Here is a 25,896-nt window from a genome sequence, read left to right as displayed (position 1 = left end):
CTTTTACTCAAAAAGAGAGAAAAATTAAAACATGTGCTGAACTGCTTCTTCATCTATGTCACAGTCAGGTCAAGAATTTACACTTTTTGCAGAATTGCTGGATGATGTCATCCTGATCTAAAGTTAATTTCTTACCAAAGTTTTCAAGAAAATAATGTCAGATCCACAAATGACAAGTCATTATGTTGATAGAGTTTAAGACTACATTTGACTCTAATCTGAGGAAAATTGGGCAAGAATGCACAAATTCTGCCTGTTTCTCCCCTTGCCTCTCCTTTCTTATTTTGTCTGATTAATATTTTGTAAATTATAAGGTCCAAAGTTTATCCCCACCTTTCTTTAAGAAGGTAAAGTGCTGGTGTCCGTTTCAAAACAAAATTTAAAACCTCATTTATGGTTAAAAAAGTGAGATTGGAAATGAAAATAGGGCAGGACTACTTGAAGTAAGACTACTGCTAAGAAATTAGCTGCTTATTCTCCTGAACAATAAAGTCTGTTGTTTATATCAGGAAAACAAAAATTTATTCCAAGGACAAAACTTTTTGTGAATTGTGTATAATGTAAGGATAAATAATGGTGAATTCTTTACATTTATAACCTGAAAAAAAGGCAATTTACCCATCCCCTTTTTAGAGTGTTTCTTTGGAGACAACTGGGCAAGAGTCCTTTTTCCAGTTTTCTAAAATATAAACCTCATGTGTACAGCATTATAATTTATTTGTATACACAGTCAAGTGATCACCACCACAAGTCTAGTTGCCATCCATTACCCTACAGTTAACCCCTTTCACCAATTTTGTCTATCACCCCTCCAACCCCCTTTCCCTCTGGTAACCACAAATTGTTTGCTGTATGTATCAGTATTTTGTTTCATTTTGTTTTCTCATTTGCTTTTTTTAGATTCCACATATGAGTGAAATAGTATGGTATTTTTCTTTGTCTGTTTGAGCTACCAATATTTCACTTAGCTTAATACCTTCAAGGTCCATCCACATTGTTGCAAATGGCAGAATTTCATTCATTTTTATGGCAGAGTAGTATTTATTTTATATATAAACCATTTATTTTCTTTATCCACTCATCCATTGACAGGCACTTAGGTTGTTTCCATATCTTGGCTATTGCAAATAATGCCGCAAAGAACATAGAGGTGCATATATCCTTCCAAACTAGTGTTTTCATGTTCTTTGGGTAAATACCCAGGGTCATATGCTAATTCTAGTTTCAGTTTTTAGAGGAAACTCCATACTGTTTTCCATAGTTGCTGAAACAATCTACTTTTTCTAAAATTTTGAATGTCAATAAAACTTCCCAGGGACTAATTAAAACTATTGGCAGCATTGCAACCCAGAGATGTCTCCAAGTGTTTGGGCTCCATCCCTTTTGCAGTGTGAACACCCAGAAAGCTAGTGCTCCAGGCTCCCTGACAGCTTGGGAGCTTAACCGAGGTTCAGTCCTGGCTGTAACCATTTCTTCTCAGTGAGATGAGAGAAATTAGACTATTCTCTTAGATGAGGGCAATTAACTAAACAATGGATATTTCAGTTTCCAAGTTAGCATAGGTTGAACTCCATGAAGGAAGGTACAGAAAGTTCATCACACAACAGCAAACTGTGCTATCCAGTCTACTAAAGGGAAAACAGGATACAATTATTCTAAGAAAACATGTCATATACTGGCTAAAAATTGTACAATGAAAAGGATTCATCTGCTTGCATATGTAAGTAATATGATTTTATTCTTTCTAGTCATTTCACTCTACCTAAATGCATGTGCTAGGTAATGCTTATTCAATAGTATAACAAATTTCCTTCTGTTTTTATTGCTATGGATAAGATTTTCTTTAAGACTTTTAACTCACAAATAATACGAAAGAATGAGTTTTCTGTCTATATTGCACATGCCTTTCCAGATGACCAAAGTTATTATCTATACATAAATTTGGGCATTTTGGTTCTGAATAATTTAATTCATAATTGATACAAAATTATTTTATTTATGAAAACATTTATAAATCAATAAAACAGAACCTCGACCGTTATATCTTCCAGTATTAACAGCATCTCTAGCTCATTGTTTGGAGTTTAGTTTCTTTATTATTTTTATTCTTTCTGTGACTAGTGAATTTTTAAAAGCATTTTGAATTATTTTATAGTCGTAGAAAATACATACACAACAGTAAAGTACTTACCTTTTGAAAAACAAAAATCTTTTGTTTCAAGAAAAAATTTCCGCTAGGTGTTTGGTATTCAAATCCATCTGTCATTCATTTATTAGATGGGTATTTAATAATCAGTGACATTGTACAAAGTCTGTTACATATATGTTCAATACATATATTGAAATCATCAGTGCACACGGATGAGTTATCTTCATCAGGTAGGTTACATTGGAAATGAAGCCACAACAAGAGATTTTACTGGACCTCTTAGTTTGGACAGAAACCAGGGACAATTGATGAAGTTGTAGGGTGTAATAAATGTGTTTTATTCTTTTTTTTTATAAGTTTATTTATTTATTTTATTGGCTGTGTTGGGTCTTCGTTGCTGCACACGGGCTTTCTCTAGTTACGGCCAGCGGGGGCTATCCTTCATTGCGGTGCGTGGGCTTCTCATTGCGATAGCCTCTTGATGCAGAGAATGGGCTCTAGGTGCGTGGGCTTCAGTAGTTGTGGCACATGGGCTCAGTAGTTGTGACTCACAGGCTCTAGAGTGCAGACTCAATAGTTGTGGCGCATGGGCTTAGTTGCTCCGTGGCATGTGGTATCCTCCTGGGGCAGGGATCGAACCCATTTCCCCTGCATTGGCAGGTGGATTCTTACCCACTGCGCCACCTAGGAAGTCCAAGGTGTTTTATTCTTGTGAGCAAGTAGGAAACAAAGATTCAGGACAATAGCAGGTTGGAACTGGAAAAAAATATTTTTTTCCATGTGGTAATTAACATTAAAATATTTTAGAATAAGTGTGCTGTGTATGTTTAGATGCTGACTCCAATTTCTACCCATAGGGTGGTTAATAGAAGGTAAATTGACCAAATCTAGAATAAAACCTTAAGATAAGGTGATTTTATACAGGATGTCTTCTTTTCTGAATTCACAAAAAGAGTTTGCTAGCCGGCATAAGAGTCAATAATAATAATAAAGTCATTGTGGCTTAAAATATGTGATAGGTTGGGAGAACTGAACTGATATGTGGTTAAAATATGTGATAGGTTATGGAGCTACACCCTGTTCATCAACCCCTTGTACGAACAGAACATAAGATAGGGCAGGGACAGTGGTTCCTGACAGGTGTGTGTGTTCCAAGGTTCGCTCCTGTTGCCCTGTTTCTCCCCACTCTAGAGAGACCCAGGCCCCAATAGAACTTCAAGCCCAGAGGACCTGCCAGAGCTGCTCAGAGCATCCACCATGAATTGGGCCTTTGCTTCATGGAGAAGGACTTCCCCAGGCTGCAGACTGTTGTTTAAATGTTCTTGCCTGTGTTACACTCTATGTACACACAACCAGTGGAATTTAATCTGAGCTGGAAGAGACCAAAGAAGACCACCTGACAACTGTCTTGTCAGTCCTGCTTCTTTAAGAAGCTATTTCCTGTATTCTTGAACAGAAGTCTCTTCTATTTCTATTTGCATTTCTAATGAGTTCCTGCAACCCATCTGTAACATGGAAGAATTTCCTTAACAACTACATTCTGTGAGGACTATATAATACCCAGCCAACAGGTGAGAGAGCCCTCGTGAGGCAGGCTATACACAAATCGGAGGAGAAGGGGAAAGGAATGTAGAATGTCCAGAGTAGCTCACTTCTTCCTGTACCAGATTACTGTGTGAAGCAATGGTTATGACGCTGCCTTCCTACAGAATTGTTGAACAAGCACCTGTACAGAATTTGATTCCTTCAGTAATGTAACAATTATTTATTAATTTTTAAGTATGGGAGAGGCTTTTCACCTGGAGCCTTATCTTGAGATGTGTGTAACTTCATTCCAACAGATACCACTTATGACTGAACATTAAAGTAGTGTAGATTCCTTTCACTCTGCTTTAGTTGTCCTTTCCCTCACTCCTGATCCCTTCCTTTCTCTAAACCATGATCACTTCATGGCATCAACTTGTGTGCCTGTTTCTTTTTTGCATTACTTGTCACGTGTGTTGGGGAGACTTGATGGGGAAGCAGAACTCATCACTGCCCCCACATCCCCTTTCCCAGACCATCCAGACATTCGGTATTCAGGGCATTCCTCCAGTGACATTGGCAGGCCTTTAGGGATTGGATCAGCTGCAGGACTTATTCCAGTGGCTTCGGTCAGAGAAATGGCAACTGAATAGTAACTCACAACCCTAGGAGAGCAGAGCGGTCCTGTGGATTCCACAGGCTGTCAGCCTGTGGGTGTCATGTTCAGAGAAAAATTGATCCTCGTATCAAAAGCATAGTTTTATTTCAACAGAAGCTCCTTGAACAGGTGACAATTATCGTGACAATGAGTTTTGCCAATTACTGGCTCTTTCTTTACTATTTTAAACAATATTATTGTTCTGTGAGCCAATGTTGGTGGCTTTATTGCTGGGTAAGTTTCCTGGGAGAGAAACTTGAGGAACCCAGAGCACAGGGAGTGTCCAGTCTCTCACAGAGCAGAGCAGCAGTTTCAGAGGGCATGCACGTCCTTTCTGCCTGAGTCGTTTCAGTACTAGTTCCTAAAACTGTGTCCTTTATTTTGAGAACCCTAGGCAGTAGTTAATAGAGTAAAGAAATGGCATATTGGGGCCCTGATGGGAGGAAGCTCATGTATTTATTCACATGCATTGTTTGAACACCTGGGGCTTCTGTGGTGGGCTTTGTGGTGGGAAATAAATACACGGTGAAGACAATCAGGTAGATGAGAACATGAGGCGGTAGGGGAAACAAATGTAAATAGGTCATTTCAGTTTCACAATTATATAAAAAGTCCTGTGGTTGGAGGGAAACATGACACAATAGTGGCACAGAGGAGGGACACCACACCCAGGAATTTGGAGGTCAATCCAGCCAAAATTCCAGTAGACTTTATACCTAAAAATAACTTAGGGACTAGAAGTTCAAAGCCTTAATGACAGCAAAATTAGGATGCACATCTAGTACTTTCTGTTTGCTGCTGTAATAAGTGGATTCTTCCTGTGAAGCTGACATGGTATTCCTCATAGTATTCAATACTTTCATCCTGTCTTGGGAACTTTTCCATTACATATATTATTACTTCTATTTTAATTTCAATAAGTGTGTTTATGTTTGCATAGGTAGTAATTCATGCAAAATATAAGACCCACAGAAGAATATGTCATGCAAAGCTAGTTCTCCTCTTATGTTTTTATCTCAAATATGCAGGTCCATTCCTGTTGTGTTCGTGGATACCAGTTTATTTTGTATTTTCCAGAGACAGAGCATAATATAATATATGCATATACTGATTCTGTTTTAAATCAATAATACAACTTACACACTTTCTGCATCTTTATTTTGTTTTGTCACTTGTGATACATCTTGGAGATTTTCTCACATTAGCACAAATAAAGTTTCCCTTTTCATTTCAGTGACTGTATTCTTTTGCAAATGTGTCTCAGGATTTATCTCAACAGTATGTGACATAGGGACTTGAAAATTGTTTCCAGTCTTTTGGAATTACAATAATCCTTCAACAAATATACTACAAAACATTCCATTTTCAACTTGGGTACAAAAATGTATAAGATAAATTCCTAAATGAGAACTTGCTGGATCAACAGTATTTGCATTTAAATTCTGGTATATATTTGCATCAATTTGCACTCTTCCTAGCAAATATCAGAGACTGCCAATGTCCTGGTACCCGTGCCGGCCAGTGTCCTGTCAAAACTGTATTTCCTGGCCCTCCTGAGAGGTGACACAGGTACCTCCTAATTTACTTCACACATCTTTTATAATCGGTAAAGTTAAATGTTTTAATTCTCCTCTTATATTTTTACCCATTTACAAATGTGGTTGTTGCCCTTTCCTCACTGATTTATAAGGGCTCATTATAGCTTAAAGAAATGATCTCCGTGACTCTATCGTAGATTGAGGCTGTCCTTTCTCTTACCGTTTTTTTGCTATGCTTAAAACTTTTCTATGAATCAATCATTATCTTTGTTTTCTATTTCTTTAAATTAACTAATTCAATCAAAATTATTTAGCTGTTTGAATATCTTTGGTAATAACTTTTTATTTTTAAACTTTTCTTGAATGAAACTAACACAATTATATGAAGAATTAGCCACAATTATATGAGGCCTTTTATAATGTACTTAACAGGAATTGTCAGCTCACATAATAATTCCCATGAAATGCATCATCCTTACACCCAGTGTCACAGAAGGCGCAGTTAGTATCATCATTAAGCCAAAGCTAAAACCTACCAGGGCCCCTAAAATTTTTATGGTCTTATCATTTTCAATTCTCCTGATTCCTTCTCTTAGTCGAGTTATCTCAGTGAGTAATTCATCAGATTTCTCTTTAAATCCTTCATTAAGTAGTTCTTCTTGTATCTGTAAAAAGAAGAGAGTGCCCTGTTGAAAATAGCTTATTATCACCATTTTACATCTAAAAACTACAGCAGTTTGGCATGTGTGTCTATTTTTCTACCACCTTAGATGCTCTTTGACCAGTTTGCCCAATATTTCCAAACATTTGGACGTTTGTAGGTAGTGAGAGCATCCAGGGTTTATAGCTTCCCACGATCCCTCAACACCATCTCCCCGGGCAGGGAGGAGTTGGGGCTAAGTCAGGCCTGAAAACTACCCCAGGAATGTGTTCCAGCCCTAAGAATGCACTTTGGGAGGGAATGTAGGTGAATTCTAAATATTTCTCAATCCCCCTGAGGTAGGATGACCACACACGTCACAAATAATAAGATCTGCTGACTCTCTTTAGAACACTGGCTATGAAACTCCAGGTTGGGACAAAGAAAGCATTTACTCTAGGTGTATAACATGAATCAAGCAGATCTGGAAAATATGCAGCACATTTTAGAGCTTTCAGCATCCCGTATTTCATACCAGGCACAATTTGGTACTTTCAAGAGCAGATGAAACTATTCCAGGTCTCTGATGTTTATAACCCAAATCCTAAGGACTCTAGGACTGAGGTCTATTCACTTGGGGGCAAATCTGATCCTATAATCACCACAAACAGCAGTCCAGGGGCCTGGACCATGTTATTTGCTCACTCCAAACCCTAAAACTACAGCAGGTGCTGAGTCTTACAGAGGCAAGTCTTCAGCACGATCCATATCTCTTTGACGTTACAGTGAACCACACGTGTTTGGATTTTTCTCTGGGATCTGTCTTTAGGTCACATTTCTGTCCCTTTATTCCCAAGAAGCTAGCATTTTGGTCATGGGCCTGCGCAGACCTACCTTCAGCTTATGCCTCAGTATCTTTTTCTGCTCTCTTAGAAGGTTTTCTATTTCCGTCTCCAATTTCTCTTCCAGTTGGGCTATATTTTCCTTGTGGCTTCTCTCTTGTGCCTCGTTTTTTTGCTTCTCCTCATTCAGTTTCTGTGTTAGCAGCTCCTGTTCTATCTCAGCTGCTTGTCTCTTGGTACATTCATCTGTTTCGCAAGAATTTTAAAGAGGTGAAAAAATAAGGTATGCCAATCTGTCTCCTCCTGAGCTCAGAGATTAAAATGACTCTAAAATGGGTGGATGGAATCTGAATATTCCTACACCCACATCAGAAAAAGTGCTTCAGCATGTGATGCAAAGGCACTGATTGGATGTACATGCAACCCAAATTCCCCCAGTTATTTCCATATGTAACAGAGAGGTTCCACAGAAGAAGGGGACGCTCCCAAGTCAGGAAGTGTTTGCTCCCACACCTGCCAAAGGTCAGCTCAGGAGCCACGTTTCCCTTTGTGAGCTCAGCCCTCCCTTGTACCTGCCATGGCCTTGTCCCCATCAGTGAGGGCTTTGTCTGCCAGCAGGATGGCTTCCGCTACTTCTGTCTGTGACTGCAGGAAGCTCTGGAGGATCTCGTTTGCCTGAGGAAACAACAAGGAGCAAAGATTTGTCAGGCAGCAAAGATGTAGTGTCTTGCTGTGAAATTACTGTTCAATAAACCTACAGATTGGACCCTTTAAGTTCTCCATCCTCTGTAGGATCCCCAAATGGTTACAGACCCCAGAATTATGTGCAATTCTATAAACACCCATCCTCCACTGTTGGCAACAGCTATATCTGAACATTCTTTTGCTTTTGACTAATGCTCATCTACTCTTTCTTTCTTAGGATATCATTTATGGAGACTTCAAATTGTAGCTTCCACCTCCTCTTCCAGGAAGCTTTCCTAAGCTTTATTCTGAATTTTGAATGACTACCAAGAACTTACAGCTGCCCTACCAGCACCACCACTTGATGGCTGTGTGATCTTAGGCCCCTTAGTAATTTATCCATACATCATATGTCTCAATTTTATAATGGGGATGACAGTAGTACTTAATTCATTACTCTGAGGACTAAATTGATTGTCTCGGCAATAAGGTTGAGTACAGAGACTCTGAGTTCACCTCCTCTCACAGGCACACAAAAATTGCAACAATTTCCAAGAACAACCATCCGTGAAAAGACTGGAACCTATCAGAAAATATCTCCTACAACTGAAGACATAAGTAAGGAACCAAAACAAGATGGGTAGGAGGGGTGGAGTCTCCATATAGTCAAATCCCATCCCCCTGGGTGGGTTATTCACAATCGAGAGAATAATTACAACCTCAGAGGTCCTCCCAGAGAAGCGAGAGGTCCCAGCCCCATCCTGGCCGCGGCAACCAGGGAACAGCACCAGAAATACAGCCCTCCAGAGCATTTGGCTTTGAAAGCCAGTGGGGTAACTTTCAGGAGTCCCAGAGGGCTGAGAGAAATAGAGTCTTTTTTTTTTTAATTCTATGGATTAACATTTTAAAATATCATTTATTTTATTGTTCAAAATAAGAAATAGAGTCTTAACCCTCAAAGGGCGCACACTCTATCTCACATGCTCCGGGATCCAGAGAAGAAGGAGTAATTTCATAGGAGCCTGGGTCAGACCTACCTGCTGAGCCTGGAGATTCTCCAGGCAACTGCAGCTCACCCTGGGGCCACAGACACGGGCGGCAGCCCTCTTGGGGAGCTCCTTTTATCACATTGACACGGGTGCTGACAAGAGCCATTTTAGAATCTTCCCTCTAGCTTACTAACCCCAAGACCCAACCCTGCTCTGGTCCAGGTCTGCAAATGCCAGTGCTGGGAGCCTCAGGCCAAGCAAATAACACGGCATGGATGCAGCCCCACCTGCCAGCAAACCTCCTGTGCCCACAGGCACCTCTAGACATGGCTTTGTCCATAAGAGGGTCAGGGACCTGATCACACTCACTCAGCTGCTCCCAGGGCCATATCGTGCTCAGACCTGGACCTATATGAGGCCAACAGAAGCTTCCAGACATCCCAGATCCAGAAGCCTAACTGGCTCTACCCAGCAGTGATCCAGTACATGCTCTGGGACTCCTGGGCCCTGCACCCAGACCCCAGGATCTGGCTCTCTTCTCCAGTGGGCTGCCACGAGCCCTAGGACCTGCTTCTCCCGCCAGTGGACAGGCAACAGTTCTGGTGTCTCCTGGTCCCTCACTCTGCTCACCACAAATGCAGCACTAGAAGGAGAGCCCCCCTGGGTTCCACAGTCAGCATCCTCATGACCAGCAGCCTCTGAACAAACACGACCTGGCAACCAAATGGACCAACAAGGCCCTCTGACTTTAATCTGCTGTTCTTTCCCAATGCCATTACTCCTCACCTTCACTCCTTTCCTGGGAACCAGTTTATAGTCCTGTTCCAACTTGCTCCTTGCTTCTAAGTAAAGACTGTGTCCTCCTGGGACAAAGAAAGTTCCTCCTGAAATACTTTTCATCAAGGATTCTGAAAGCTGCTTAAGTTCAGCCTGACAATATTTGACAGAGGCCTCTTCATTCTGGATCATGAAAACGTCCTTCTTTTTCTTCATGATGTCCTGCCAGGGAAATATGGGGAAATCCAATAGAAAGAAGCTGTTAGAAGGGAAGGTCCACCTGTGATCCTCTCGGAAGAAGCAGTCTGAAAGCATCAGGGTACATGAGACTCACGATAAATAACGTGCAGTCAGGAGTCTAGTTTTAGTCCCAGTTCTGACCAACTCTTTGTGTGACTTGTGGGCTCAGTCTCAACATCTGTGCAACGACGGGGTTGGCAGAGGCAAACTACTGCTGTAACAGTAGTAGCATTAGTAGTGATCCACCCATCACCAGTGAACAACGCAAGTGCAATTAAGACTGGAAGTAGGGTTTCCTCTGCAACCTTGGGTGGTATGGATAAAAATACGTGCATAGCAAATCCATTTCCTACTAATGAATTAAGTATACACTGAACAGAGTTTTGAACTCTTTTTGAATTCTTGTTTCACTGAGGATTTGAGTGTGTGAAAACATGGGAACAGAAATTTTTGCTTGTACTGATACATTACAATTGAGCTGGTTTTACTCTGTATGAACTAAGATTTTTGTGACTTATAGGATAGTCAAGGGAGACTGAAAGTCAAACTTTCAGTGAAGGTGCCAATGGTAAGCAGAATTGTGATCTCCAAGAGGTCTCTCTCCTGGTGTCCACACACTGCATAGTCCCTGGACTTGTGAATATGAGGAACAATTATTCTGTGTTTAGACGATATTGCAGGGAACAGGTTGACTTTATGAAATGGAGATTACCTAGGTGGGCATTAAGTAGTCACAGCCCTTTAAAAGCTGTTTTCTCCAGTTGGTGGCAGAAGAGGTAGTCACAGAGGCTAGGAACAAAAGAAGGAAACAGTGCACCATGGCTGGGTTGAAGATGGAGGGAGGTTCCCCAGAGCATCCATGTGAGTACCAAGCCCATTTGAACCTTGTTTTCAGCTGTGGTACAATGAGCAGGAAACCCATAGACTCTGGGCTAGGATCTGACCTGAGGAACTGTAAGTTAATAGATGTGTTTTTTTTTTTTTCCAGCTGCTAAGCACAGGGAGAAAATAAAAAGACCAACTTTTAGAAAAAGGATGGACTGTAGCCTGTAGAGCCCAATCATTCACAAGATCTAAGCTCCTTTTATGATGAGAAGCACATAAATCATGGAGTCAAAAGGGGATGTATAGGTATCATTCCAGATGAAGGCATTAGGAAGGATATATTCTAGGCCACATTACCGCCAGCTTCTTCTGGAATTCCTGATTTTCATCCTTGAAGGAGTGCTCCATGAAGATTGCAATGGCTTCCCTCTCACAGGCTGCGTGCACCTCCAGCAGCTCCAGGAGCGTGTCCGTGGGGAGCCTCAGTCGCTGGGCCATCTGCTCGCTGTAGTGGTCAGCTGCCTTCTGCACAGCTGCTGAGTTCTCACGCCCAGCCAGAGTTGTCACTGCGTTCTCCAAACAAGGAACTCCTCCACTGTTGATGGCATCTATGTAGGACACTGCCAGAGTCCCCAACCCTGAATGATACATGATATTTATGAAATAAAGAGAGAATTCTCTTCCATCTTAATAGCTTTAGAGATCAGCACTCCAAAAATCACTAAAAATTTTTTGAAGTTGAAGTTTTCTTCTGTTTATTCTTCTCCTCATTTTCTTTATTCTTGTATCCTCCTCCTTTTCGTTCTATGAATCCACTTCTTTATAATAACATCACTATATCTCCTATTCACTCTATCTTTTGGATCAAATTCATCCCATTACAATATTAGCTCAGTAATCTCAAACAATATACTCAAAGGTCTCCCAGAACACTCTTCGCTTAGTAAGAAAATAAAAAGAACTCATAATACATGTAGGTAAATGACATAACTTGTGGGGATTATTTGTAAATGGAAATGTATTGATGAAAATGTCATCAAGAATTTCAGGCCAGTAATACAAACATTAAATAAGCAGGGCCCATCTCGGCACAGGGCACTGTGTGGCTGCCCAGGTGGCATGTGCGTGAAGCCAGCCCTGTACATAAGATTGTATTTACATTTGTTTCTCAGACTCTCAGTGAGCTTACATGGATTCATGGACTACTCTTTATTTTCTGATTCATGTAAACTCACAAAATATCTTGCATATCCTCACTCAAAACACTTATCCCCTCAGACAGCTCATCGCCATAAAGATTTCAATCTTTAACTTATATCATTAGTGTAATAGGTTCCTGAGATTTGGTGGACTAATACAGGCTTCTTTTAATGAAGAAACATGCATTTCCATGTGTGGCATGAACATCCATTTTTCCAAGTTACTTGGAGATGAGAAGACAAATACTGACAAACCCAGAGTGCAGTCACAACTTCACCACACACACTGAACCACAGAGAGATATGTTGTAGCAAAGGAGGCTCACCTCCCCCTGTGACAGTGATTCCTTCTCTTAGGGTCTTGGGCCTTGCATGGGTAAAGATATATGAGCAGAACTTTTTTGATTGCTTCTGGAAATTCACATCCAGTTGGTTATCTGGCACTTTCTCAATGTGACGTAATAATGTTTTGTCACTTGTAGGCCGATCAAAGACAAAGCACTTTCTTTTTGGAAAAAACTTCTTGATGCACTCTCTGGGCATGTTGGAAGTTTGGATTTTGGGATCTTTGCCTGCAGAAGTGGAAAAACAGCAATCATTGAAGGAACCGCCTGTAGGTAGGGGGGCTGAGGACTTTCATTTCCATGGATCTTTGCGTCACTGTAACTTCTGTGCCTGTGTATCTCCTATTATTGAGTCTATACTAATCGATTCAGGGCATAGGACATCCCTCCCCTTCTTTGTACAGAGCTAAGAGTAAAGGAAGTACTTCTGAGGAGGCAGGGAAGGAATCCATTGCAAGTGAAGAAACTGTTGATTATTTTCCTTACCCTTCCATGGTGCACAGTGGATCAGCTGTTTATTAGATGTTTCTTCAGTGATAGAAAAATCCAATAAGTTGTCAGAAATATTTTCCTGATATTGCAGTCCCCATGTCAGAAATGACATGTGGGCTCTAAAGTAATGTAATGGTAGAGATAAAGGTATTTATGATATTGCTGAGAAAATAACCCTAGACAGAGAAATGATACTCAGGACAGTAAAGAAAAGACATATATCAAAGTAGAAAAGTACACATACTATAAATATGTTTGGAGATTACTTTAGCAGACACCCTCTCATATAAGGGTAGCCTCAATGAAACTAGGAGACCTCATCCATCCTCTGCATCATCTTACATTGGACGTGACTCTCATATAGAGTGATTCTGGGCGTATATCAGCAATTCAACAAGTATTTATTGAAAGAATGAGTAAATGATTAAATTAAGAAATGACTATTGCTTCTAGGTACCACCCATACCACTCTCTGCTAAAATAATCTGAGTAACTCATATAGTAACATGACATATACTGTGTAAGTTTCTAGAATGAAGAGTGTGATAGTATGAGGAAGAACCTATTAAGGATCTGACACTCTTACTTAAAGGACATGCCAATGCCTTCTTTTTTTTCTGAACTCTTTAGTGTGTAAATAGCTATCTATCAACATGAAGGAAGTAGCTATGTATGCTGGTAAGATACACTGTGTTAAAAGAAGGTATTTCAAAAATTAGTTCTTTTGTTTACCTTGTGAGTCTGTTTCCAAGTTGATGGATTATATTTCTCAAATAGGAAAGGAGAAGCACTTAGACTTAATATGCAATATGTTTATGAGTCTTTTTTTTCAAGGTATCAATTTTTCTAAAATCATTTGCTCTGATATTGGATTCTAAATTTCCTCTGTGGGCTTAAGCTCTGATCACTGGGGTTTTTCCAGTAACAATAATGACTGAAGTCACACCCACCTGTCATTCACCAAACACCATTAGCATAGCCTCACTCCAACCCCAAATGAATGACATCAAGTGCTGAATGTCAGGGCTCTGTTTACCCCACCTTCTAATGAATTTCCCACCACCCTGGCCCTGCTCTGATACCTGGTATCAACTTCAAGGCATTCTCCAGGTACTCGTCTTCAGTGATGGGGTGTCCATCTAACTCCAACTCCAGCATGAAATCCCGCACAGTCCAAACAAAGTCTGGAAAGAAACTCACAAAATCGGCTGAGTCCTTTACTTCGCCAGAGCTGGGAGATGATTTTGTCCTGATTAGCTCTGTTAGTTCAGTCACATAGCTGGGATCTTAGCTAAGGAACGAGAAATGCCCTCCAACACAATTTCCAGATCTCACCCCAAAACAAGTTTTATCAACATTCCCTTTTGCCCTGTTTTCCCTTTTCATCAGCCATGAGAATGGAGTCAAGGGAAAGAAGAAACAGAGTCACTTGCTATTCCCATAACCTGAATGAAACATGTGGTTCAGTTCCTGGAAGGATACTGCAGCTGCTCCAGGGCCTGGTGGTTGATGGTGCTCATGCTGTTGTAGACAAAGCTGCTGCTCAGAAGCACGGCCAGGGCAAAGATCCACGAGTCATTCTTGGAGTCACCCTAGAAAGTACATTACAGCAGGGGACTGAGGACTCCACTCCCCATTCTCTCATTCTGTTGTTCATTTACTGTGACAGCTGTAGTGTAACTCAATAGTGAGGCAAATAACATAAAATTTCAAGACAGTGCTAAATGCAAACCTTTCTGGTGTTGACACTGATGCCTCTCAAGGCGTCAGGTTCATTAGCTGTTAACAGCAGTGAGTGACATCATAAATGTGTGTCAAATGCTTAGTACAGTGCCTAGAACACAGAAGTTATGCAATAATAAGTGGACCATGATTCTTTTGCCATTTTTTCCTTGATCATGGGCTATATTAGGGACGAGTGATATTCAGTTAAATTCCTCACCTGTTCATTGTGCATTTAGAAAACAGCAGATACTGCATCTGCTCGTGTGGATATAAGGTTTCATATCACAGTCCCTGCCCTAGAGAGATGGAGCGGCACATATACCTGGGAACATATGAATACATCCTAGATGATAAACTGTCAGGCATGGAACCAACTATTATAATGTAAAACACAAAGGGGCAATTCCAAAAAAAAAATCCAGAAAATGTACTCTGTGAATTCAGAGCAAGAAGTGATTATGTCTGACAGTGATATGATGGCATTAAGATGAAAACAGCTGAGCTTTAAAGAATTGACAGAATGTGGATTTGTGGAGCTATAGGGACCATGCAGGTGGAAGGACCCACAGATGGTGATTACAATTGTCAGAAAGTGTGGTCTTATAGAGATATTACGAGGTAATCTTACTTGATGGAACTAGTGCTTGCCCATGTGGTAATAGATGATGAGGTTGAAAACGAGATTCAGGACAAGTCATGAGTGACTTTGAGACAGTTTTTATATGCTACGGAAATGCACTACATGTAGTAAGGGCAGCAAGTAGTGCTGCTGCTATCAGTTTGCAATTTGGTGTGCTTTGGTCCCTTGAGAAATGCAATTAGATGAAAAGAAGAACGTTATACAAACGACAATCTAGTAGGAATCAGTAGACTGTCTTGGATTGACTACTGCAGTGACTATTGAATACCTTAAATCTGGATTTTTAAATTCAGAATTTCTTAATTCATGCCCCAAACCTTGTCTGCAGTGATGAAAGCCAAAGATTCACCGCTACTACTTTAATTTAGATGCAGACTAACACAGATAAGGAGAAAAGATTGATTGCAAGTAAGACTGTGAAGACAAAATACATAATGTTATTCCATTTACATTCTAATGGTGGGTCTAGCTCATGTTTTTATAGAATTCATTGAAGAATTCATCTTCAGAGCCCCAAACTTGGAATAAAATATTCCGGGTATAGTGGAAGCTTTTCTGGAGATTTAAAAAACAGTTTATTCACTGAAAACGTATTTTCATGATTCCTACCTCCAACCCCAATAACTCCATACACCTTAATCTGTAGAGCCACTTGATTCCATGGATTATAGCTTCCGCCAGGATGTTTTCCTGAACCTGAACAACTGGGGTAGGGTCTCACTTTTTTTGTTCATGGCTCCCTGTACTGATAAGACTGTATATTTTTTATCTTTCCAACTCAGCTCTGGGCCCATACCTCACTCACTGCAATATCTGTTGTACTTAACACAAAGACCAGGAATCCAGATGACCAATAAATATTTGCTAACTTTCACCCCAGTGTTAAAAATGGGGAGATCTATCCCCAATAACCAAAATATTGATCTTATTAAAGAATAAATTCAAGGTTAGAGAATTTAGCCTCATTATTCATAAATTGGTTTTGCAGTTTACTGGAACTTGTCATAAAATTTGAACTGAGATGGGAAATTGAACTGTAAGTAGAGTATCAGGAATAAAGTTTCAAGAGTAAAGACGATTCCCTGCCTCACCTTCTCCACATCACCCAGGCCCTCAGTGTCCAGAAGGACCAGGGTGTGGCTCTCCTTGGAGGGGTGGGGCATACACCACATCCAGATGCCCTTGGTTTCAGACCTGACCGTGGAGCCCAGACGGAAACCTGCAAAGAAAGAGGAGAAAGCAACCCACAGTAAGAACAGTTAGCCCAGGCCGCCCAGGGGTCACTTTGGGTAAATTTGTCTCAAAGTGAGTGCCTTCCTGGGAGGAAGGTGCTTCCATTTCAACAAGGACAGAAAATCCAACCTCTGGACACATTCAGAACCTTATCAAGAAACACTTTGTGCCCCCTATTCAGCTCCTAACATTAACGGCTCAAAATCTGTCACATTCCAGAAATAATGTCAGCTCTGTAAGCCTTCCTATATTTATCTGACACTGAAGAGCTCTGTTATCTTACACTTTCTGCTGGAGTCTCACCAGTGATAGGTATCAGCAGGCAATCAGAAGTCAGCCTCCTGTTCTCCTGGCTTCCACCCTGGTGAGCCAAGATGTCCCAGAGCCTCTGTTCCTCTACTTTGGTCACATCTCCTTTCATTTAGCTCCATCCAGTAACTCTGGTCTTTGCCACATTCTGGAATCCACTCTTTGCCTCTTTACACTGTGGGAGTTATAAAGGCTACCTGGCCATTGTTCCCGCCACTCTGACTGCTTTTGCATCCTTCACTCGTCCCCTTTTCCCTGCTTGTGCCCTTGTAATTGTCCCTCCATCAAACATCTTCAGTTACCCTTAAGTGGATTATCTGTGTCCTTTCAGAACCTGGACTGATTCATCAGATTTTGTTAGCTTTTTTTTTTTTAACTCCTCTTCCTTCCCATATTTTCCTCATTTCTATTCTCTTCAAAAAAAAAGATGAGTTCTTTGTTCACGGACTCAGGTGGGGCTATAATAGAAGGGAAAGCAGAAAGAACCTGTGAGAATTGCTTACCCTTCCTTCTAAAGACTTAAACCCAAAGGGGAAGAAGATGTGAGATATACACCCAAGAGGTTGTAGGCAATACATCTTATCCAACAGTCCAAGATTTTGACTGTCTGCCAGATGCCAATGCTCTGTTCAACAGAGAATAAAAATGGGTATGATGAAGTACCTAGGGGAGCATGGCTCCGCATGGCTCAGGCCCCTCAACTGCCACATCCTGTTCAGAGAGTGTCTAACACCTGAGATGATCTGCACTCTTCTACATCGTGATGGTATTTGACTGCTTGCTGATTAGTACAGAGCAATCTGAGCTCCCAGTTCCCCCAGGGAGAAAAGACAAGGTGTAACTGGAGTTCATCAGTGTCAGTTATGAGAGCTAAAGGACAGACAAAGAAGTCATCACAAGGAGAGGGAGTAGTGGCCTGTTTCTGCTACTCCACCTTGACTGGGTGATAATTTTGTTTGTTTGTTTTTGTTCTTCCTGTGACATGACTGGGGTGGTGAGTCACAATTCAGGTGTTTTAAAATAAAACTAGGTTAGGTATTTCCTCAATAAGGGAAATCACCTCCTCGATACCTGATGCTATCGCGAGTAGAAAAAAAACAATGCTGAAAATCCTTGTATGTATCTTTTTCCTAGAGTTCTCAAATCTTTAATCCCTCCCCAAATGACCTATTTATTAATTTAGGCTAGCAAGGAAAAGTGTCCTCCCCTGATTGGTGATCAAGTTCCTCTCAAAGGAAGACAAACATAAATGTTTTCTTTGAAGCCAATAAGAGATTTCAAACCAAAAAGAGAGAGAAGGAAAGGTAGAAAAAGAGAGGTGGGGGAGAGAGAGAAAGATACAGAGACAGAGATAGAGAGAGCGTTTGAGTGAGAGAGGCAATCAGATATTCCTGGGGATCCTTAGAGTTTAGTGGACTGTTCTACCCCCTAATTGTGCGGAGCTGCTGAGCCACAGAGGAAGGCATTAGGAAAAAAATGGTGTGTGTTCTTCTTAGAAATGCCCAACAGGACATAGGCAGATTATCCTAAAAATCAGTAAGAAACAAGACAAGCAACTTGGTAGAAAAAAAAACCCTCTCGAAAGAGGAAATGCAAATGCCAAATATGTGATAAGGTGCTCAAGCTTATTTGTAGTGAGGCAAAGAACGTGCAACTATACAGAGACCAGATCACCAAAAGTTAAGAAGTGCTTTCTCGAGGTATGGGAGGGGGCGGGGGGTGAAGGGGAAACTGAGAAGAAGCGAGAGAGTAGCACAGACATATATATACTACCAACTGTAAAATAGTCAGTGGGAAGTTGTTGTATAACAAAGGGAGTCCAACTCGAGGATGGAAGATGCCTTAGAGGACTGGGGCAGGGAGGGTGGGGGGGACTCGAGGGGGGGGCGTCAAGGAAGGGAGGGAATATGGGGATATGTGTATAAAAACAGTTGATTGAACCTGGTGTACCCCCCCCAAAAAAAAAAAAAAAAAAAGAAGTGCTTTCACCAAAATTTTGTAAGGATGTGGAGAATTCTAAATTATGCTAATAAGCATATAAACTGAACACAAAGCTTAAAAGTCTGTTTGATATTATCTAGAAAGGCAGAAGACATACATCCTCCTTGATTCAGCAATTCCACTTCTGGATATAACATAAAGAAGTTAGTGTACACATGCACTAGGATATAGATGGAAGAATAATCATGAGAGCACCATTCATAGACGATAAAAGCTACAAATAATACCAGCGTTCGTCAGCAACAAATGGATGAATAAATTGTGGTATCTTCTGTCAGGTGCAAAGCATAAACTAGTGAAAATAATTACAGGCATATGTGACAGGCTAGATTAACCTCATAAACTTCTTATTGGGAATATGAAGCAAGATCCCAATGAATAACAGAATGTAATTCCTTTTGTAAAGTTTAAGCTATTTTTAAAGAATGTTTACATAGATTGCAAAATCATGTTTACATAGGAAAAGTGATCGAATGCACCATGAAAACCAAAACATTGGTGAGCTCTAGTGAGGATGTGAAAGGGTGTGATTTGGGCTTTTGAGGTGTTGGTGATGTTTTATTTCTTGATCTGGGTGGTGATTCAACAGATCATCACTTCACATTTATCCACTTTATATGCATTTTTATGCACTCTTCCAAATGTGTTAGAGTTCATATATTAGAAAAGATTAATTAGAGAAAGAGAAGGGGTATAGTTTACCAAAGATTTGCTGTGAAATTAAGCCAAAAAGAATGCATGGTACCCCCACTGAGATATGGGATATAGGGATTTTACTGTCTGTAATTCCTTGCATCCCTTTTTAAAAATAAGACATGTTGAACAGTATTTGGTTGCTTCTAGGAATGACTCTGTGGTTAAGGGCAAAATGATGAAGGAGAAAGGAAGGGAATAACTGTTGAAGATGAGCCCCTGAGCAGATGGCAGTGGGGGACCAGGATGAACAAGGTGGATGTTTTGATGAGATTAGGAACTTGTGATTACTGGAAAAAAAAGTACACATTGTGGAGAGAAGGGTTTGAAGTTATAAATGCGGTGATGAGAGAATTTTTCTTCAGTGGGAGTGGTTAGGCTCTTCCTTAACGTGACAGTAGAGGAGGGTGACCAGCAGCCTGTGTTATCACTGCTTCCAAGCAAATGGTCCTGAGTGACACTGAACAACACTCACCATGGTTCTGTCCTGCCAGGCGGTTCATCAGGTAGGATTTTCCCGTCCGATACAGCCCTGCAATGGCCACCACCACCACAGGCTGAGATATCTGGTCAAGAATCTTCAGTGCTTTTGGATTCACTCTCAGCTGATTGTTCTGGTTTTTCATCAGACAGATGGGGTCCATTATGGTGGATCCAGACGCCATGGGAAGCTGTAACCCAGAGGAACAACTCAGTAGAACATAAGGTCATCTCTCATGGTTACTTAAGTCATGTGGACATCAGCCTTCTTCTTGTGGAACTTATATATCAATTTTATATGTTTTGTATATTTCTAAAAGGCAAATATTTAGCCTCGTGTGTCAAGGGCTGTATAGATACATTACATACATTATCATATTGCTTAAATGAACCCTAAAACAAGCTTGCCCACGTGATGCATACAGTGAACAGAATGAGAAAACAAAGCACTGATGATGGAGCCTTGAGAACACTAAGTAGAGGCAGAATGGGACATGAAGGAGATGAGGAGTGACCAGAGGTGATTCCTGGAGTTCCAGACTGATTTGGTCACTCATTAATTGCACAAATGTTTATTAGAACCTACCATGTGCTGGACACTGTACTAGGGGCTCAGCATCAAACAGTGAACAAAATGCATACAAATCCCTGCCCCGTGGAGCTCTATTCTAGTGAAGGAGACTGATAATATAGAACGTGTAAAGGCAAAAGACATATATATATATTAGAGGATGGTAAATGCTCAGAAGGAAATAAGCAGGGAATGGTGTTGGGAGTGTTGGGGGTTGAACTGACATAGAGTTGAGTCAGGGAAAAACTTGCCAAGAAAGGAAAAATGAATGTGATCTGTGACCTTGATGAGGACAGATGCAGTGAATTGCTGGGAACAGAACAGGCTGGAGGAGGAGTGACTGGAGAGAAAGGAGAGACAAAGAATGCAGCTCTCTCTCAAACGCAATAGGACAGTCCTTAAAGGTACCTAACAAAGTTGTGCATGCAAAAATGAATTTATTCACTGAAATTACAGGACATTTGTTACTATTTAAGCTGATAGGGAAGAGAGGCAAGCAACCAGGGTGTGTTAAGGCCTGCCTGTATCTGTCCGTCTCACCTCTGGGCCAGGCTCTACTTTAAATGATTTCATCACAATGATTGGGTGTTTCATGATCACAAGAGTTAGACAGCAGTCAGAGAGCTGTGACTGTCCCTTTATTTTCTCCAAGATAATACTAAGCAACATCCACATGTCCCCATACTTTACCAACTGTGTGATGACTGGGAAGATCAATTTCTCTGGGTCTCAGGTTTCTCTTCTGTAAAATGGTGACCCTAAAAGTCATTATGGTCACTAGGAGGATTCAATATCTCATTCTGCTTATAATGCTTTTAAAACTATGCTGCTACATAGTAAATCCTGTATAAGATTGTTTTAAAATTGAATGTCTCAGGCTTCCTAGGTGGCGCAGTGGTTGACAATCTGCCTGCCAATGCAGGAGACACAGGTTCGATCCCTGCTCCAGGAAGATCCCACATGCCGCGGAGCAACTAAGCCCGTGCGCCACAGCTATTGAGCCTGCGCTTTACAGCCCATGAGCCACAACTATTGAGCCCATGTGCTGCAACTACTGAAGCCCACGCACCTAGAGCCTGTGCTCTGCAACAAGAGAAGCCACAGCAATGAGAAGCCTGCACACCACAATGAAGAGTAGCCCCCACTCACCACAACTAAAAAAAGAAAGCCCACACACAACAAAAAAGACCCAACACAGCCAATAAAATGAAATAAATAAATTTATTTAAAAAATTGAATGTCTCTGAAGACAGGGAGGGTAATTTCTGAATGAAAGTGGAGGATTGGCTTTGCCCTGAAACAGCTGATACTTCTCACCCTGGCTGCAAGCAGGTGGGATGAAACAGCCCATGAGGGAGATGAGCAGGCAGCTGAGCCTCAGCAGTGACAGCTGAGAGTGAGGACACTGATGGGGGAAGAGTCAGGCTGCAGGAACTCCGAGCTGCCCTGGGATGTCCGAGTACGGGTTCTGGAGTCTGGCTGCCGGAGTTCAAACCAGAGGGGTCAAGTCACTTACTGTCTTTTGAAATCTTGAAACAGGAAATTACCTCCAAAGCCTCCATTTTCTTATCAGTTTATAGGTAAGTCAGAAATTCTTGCCTGTTTCATTACTGTACAACTGGTAACACATAGGCTATCAATTATGGAAAAAAATTTTCCTGGATTCATGCACTATTTCAATAATCAGCAATTAGACAATGTGTTATAATGTCTCAATGAGTTCTGTAAGCTGCAAATTGCCAAGAAATATAAGGTACTGTATCTAAAATCTTTTTATCTGAAGAAACATGAATTTATTGAGCAAGACTTCCTCTGTACCATTGCGTTCCTTTTTTTGCAGTGGATTGGGAGCAGAGATGGGGGAGTAAAACATGACCTTTAACTGTTGTGCTGTGTGAAAATTAATGGAGGGAAACCTGGGAAGTTCCCTGGCGGTCCAGTGCTTGGGACTACTGAGCTTTCACTCAGGAGGGTGCTGGTTCCATCCCTGGTCTGGGACCTAAGATTCCCACAAGCCCGCGCTGTGAGCACCTGGCACTCGGCGCTCCGCCTGCTTCCCCAGAAGGAAACCTCACGCAAATGGAGTCAGCAGGCCAGAAGGGGGAGCTCTCATGCAGAACTACCGACTAGAGGTCAGTTTCAAGAAGAATTGTCAGTTACAGACCCCAAGAGAAAAATCTTCAACAGGAAAGAGTCACCAATGACAGTCCCCAACAGAAAAGGTATACACTGCACCTCCCGCTAGAATTGACTACCTGGAAACTCAGTGAGTCAATGAGAATTGATCATCACCTGAACCCTGACTTTTCTTTGCAAACCACCCTCCGCAGCACGTTCCTTTTCTCTATCAAATAAGGTTTTTGTTGGGCTTGCCTATGACTTTTGCTATAGCTTCCTTGTCCCAAATTGCAATTCCTCTGCTATTCCTGAATTAACTCACTTTTGCTGGGAAAACACCTGTTTTATTTTTAAGGTGAATAGCTGTAAGCAAGAGAAATTGTAGAGCTTATTTCTTGGACTGAATATTGATAAAGCTTGGAGTAAGTCCATGAGTGTACAGAGATTCTTTTTTAATTCAAAGTATCCTGAGGTACCAAAACCAAAAAGCTTTTATCTTCAAAACTAAACAAGTGGAAAAGAAAATTGTTACTAGATGGCAGAAGATGGTCAACAGTTTCCAAAGTTACTGTTCAGGAGAGTTATCTAAAGTGATAGTTAAAATACCCCAGACTCTGTATTTTCAGCAAGTACCACAAAGTATTCTAATGCAGCTAATGTAGGGGCCACTCATGAAAAACAATGCATGATAAACCAACATGATTAGACCTTCCAGTTATTCTTAATCGTTTTTTAGTGAGAGTGAATTGAATTATCCCATATAATACAGATCTGTAGATTCAGAGGATCAGCGGTTAAGACAAAAACAATCCAGGGTCAATTTAAGATTTAAATTGTCTCTATGTCAAAGACCATCTTTTCTCTGTTTCTGCAATGCCCAGTGGGGCGCAGTCAGGATGTGTCTGAGGAGGGAAGGAGGGGGCTGGCGGAAGAGACCTCACGCAGAGTCTCTGCGAGGGGACAGGGGTCCTAAAAAGGACTTCAGCCCCCTTTCCTCAGAAGATGTCGCAAGCACTCCTCCCTCTCCCACGCCGGACTTTTTGCTGCAACCCTGCTTAGATGTTCAAGGAGGAGCAGCGCATCCCAGCAGCACGCCTCGCAGCCGCCTGGGATCCAAAAGGAGACGCTGAGCTGCCAGAGCCACGCGCCCCGCCGGGCGCACACCCTCCGCCCGGCGCTGCCATCCGCGGCTTCTGCTGCTTCAGTGTGGGGTCTGCGCTGGGGGATTTATTGTTATTTAAGGGACATGCGCTTGGAAGGTAAAGCTTAGGAGAAACTTACGTGGCACGCGGGCACTGTAGCCGGGGTTCAAGTTCTCAGCTGCTCTGGCTCGCCCCTAGGGCCCCTCCTGCATGTGGCTCCTCCGGAAAAAGACTCATATTTAGAAGCTGAAAAGTCAGATGACTATTAAAGGCTATCCAGTTACGGGTAGGATTTATGAGAAGCAATAAAAGGATATAAGGACACACCTTTTTTTTTTTTTTTTTTTAATCGGACACGGGAACCTGCATGAAATCTGGAAAGACAGGAAGACAGAGTTCCACACCTGGCTGGGTAAACCCAACTTTGTCCCTCCTCCACAGGGGGCTTAGGTGTCCTTGACCCCACCGTGAATGTGGGCCAAGTAATGGTAGGATGAGAGAGTTCAACAGCCTGTCTCCCAGAGGTGCTTTTGTGAGAGAAGGAGTTTGTTTATTCACTTGAAGAATGTTTCACTTGTTCCTTTCCTTTCTCTTTCCTTTCTAAAAATGCATTTTGTTTTTAACTTGGAGATTTTTTCATTAGAAATAAAAATGTGTGTGTATAAAATCCTGGACTTTATAGCCCAGACTTATTCACTATTATTTTGTTACAGTTTTGTTTTGGTTTGGTTTGGTTTTTTTTTTTTTCCTTTTCTTTTACTAGGGTAGATGCACATTTGGGGGTTGGGGGTTGATTCACATTCCTTCCAACCTGTTCTGCATCCTCTAAGGCATTGTGCTTACCTGCCAGTTAAAAGCTTGACAGCTGCTGTTAGGGAACCAGGTTCTTCTGTCTGAGGAGCTGCAAGCCAAAACACTGAGATGCTGAGGTTTGCAGCAGAGAAAGACTTGATTTGCAAGGCAACCCAGTGAGGAGGCAGGAAACAAGTCTCAGGTCTGCCTCCCAGAAGGAGAGGTGCTTGGAATATTTAGGGGACAAAGAAGCAGGGTGGTCTTAGGCCTTGGGGAAAGGTGATTGGAGGTAGGGGAAAGGTGAGGTAATTGCTATTCTGTGCAGGCTTACCTGAGTTACATGCTTCTTCATGGGACGCATGTGAAAAATTAGGGGGATCTGTCATGAAACAGGTCAGAAAATTTGGGGCTGTGATGACCATAGGTTACCTATGGGACAAGCAAGTCTGTTCTTTGTAGACTCTGATCAGCCGTATTGGTTTCACCTGATTTCAGCCAGTTCTGTAGTGTTACAAGAGGAGGGATTTTTCAAACAAGCTATTCCCTTATCTGCTGTTCTGTAAGATGAGCTCAAGAATCTCTGTTAGTCACCAGTTTCTGCTACAGGTTTTTAACCCTATGGAGCAGGGTTTCACTACCACATCTGTATTTCAGATGGTAGTGAGGGAAAGGAAGGACAGGCAGAGTATAATCTCCAAGTTCTATGCCCAAGACTCGCCAAGAGCAAGTGCTTTGGCACGTATTCCATATGCAGACTTATCTAGCTGCAAAAGCAGCTACAAACGTGTAATAATCCTTAGCCCGATTGCCATAAGCTTATTTTGTAAAATAGAATGATACCATATTTGGAGCTGCAAAGCATGTTATAACTCTAAAAGTATATACGCCAGTATCAGGGACAGAGTTTTCTAGGATCCTGGGACTAAATTTGGCCGATTCAAGACTTAAACCTAAGCTGGGAAAATTTCCATGGCCCCATAATTCCTGAGCCACCGAGATTGATTTAGGGGGAGATCATGCACATGACCTAAGACCAGATAAAGTTAATCCTTTCTCAGTTACCTGGATCCAAGAAATTTCTCTCTCCTTTTCTCTCTCGCTCTTGGTCTTGTTCTGGCTCTCTTGTTTTTTTAAAGCTCTTTATTGGAGTATAGTTGCTTTACACTGTTGTGCCAGTTTCTGCTGTACAACAAAGTGAATGAGCTGTATTTATACATATATCCCTATATCCCCTCTCTCCCTATCCCATCCCTCTAAGTCATCACCAATCAGTGAGTTGATCTCCCTGTGT

At 41.5% G+C, this 25,896-nt stretch overlaps 1 protein-coding gene across 1 annotated transcript in view; it reads right to left on the bottom strand.

Moving 5' to 3' along the window:
- Positions 1–21,252, bottom strand: part of LOC130839514 (guanylate-binding protein 1-like) — a 64,707-nt gene extending 43,455 nt beyond the window's left edge. The window contains exons 1-4 of the mRNA XM_057713719.1: positions 21,244–21,252; positions 19,978–20,173; positions 16,358–16,485; positions 14,384–14,493 (exon numbers count right to left, since the gene is read on the bottom strand). Coding sequence (XP_057569702.1) covers positions 14,384–14,493; positions 16,358–16,485; positions 19,978–20,167 — 428 coding nt within the window. The 5' untranslated portion in view covers positions 20,168–20,173; positions 21,244–21,252. The remainder of the gene's footprint in view (positions 1–14,383; positions 14,494–16,357; positions 16,486–19,977; positions 20,174–21,243) is intronic.
- Positions 21,253–25,896: the final 4,644 nt, after the last annotated feature.

Source organism: Hippopotamus amphibius, chromosome 1 (assembly GCF_030028045.1).
Source record: "Hippopotamus amphibius kiboko isolate mHipAmp2 chromosome 1, mHipAmp2.hap2, whole genome shotgun sequence".
Lineage (NCBI taxonomy): Eukaryota > Metazoa > Chordata > Mammalia > Artiodactyla > Hippopotamidae > Hippopotamus > Hippopotamus amphibius.
Note: the sequence above shows the minus strand (reverse complement) of the source record. Positions and strands in the feature narration are given on the sequence as shown.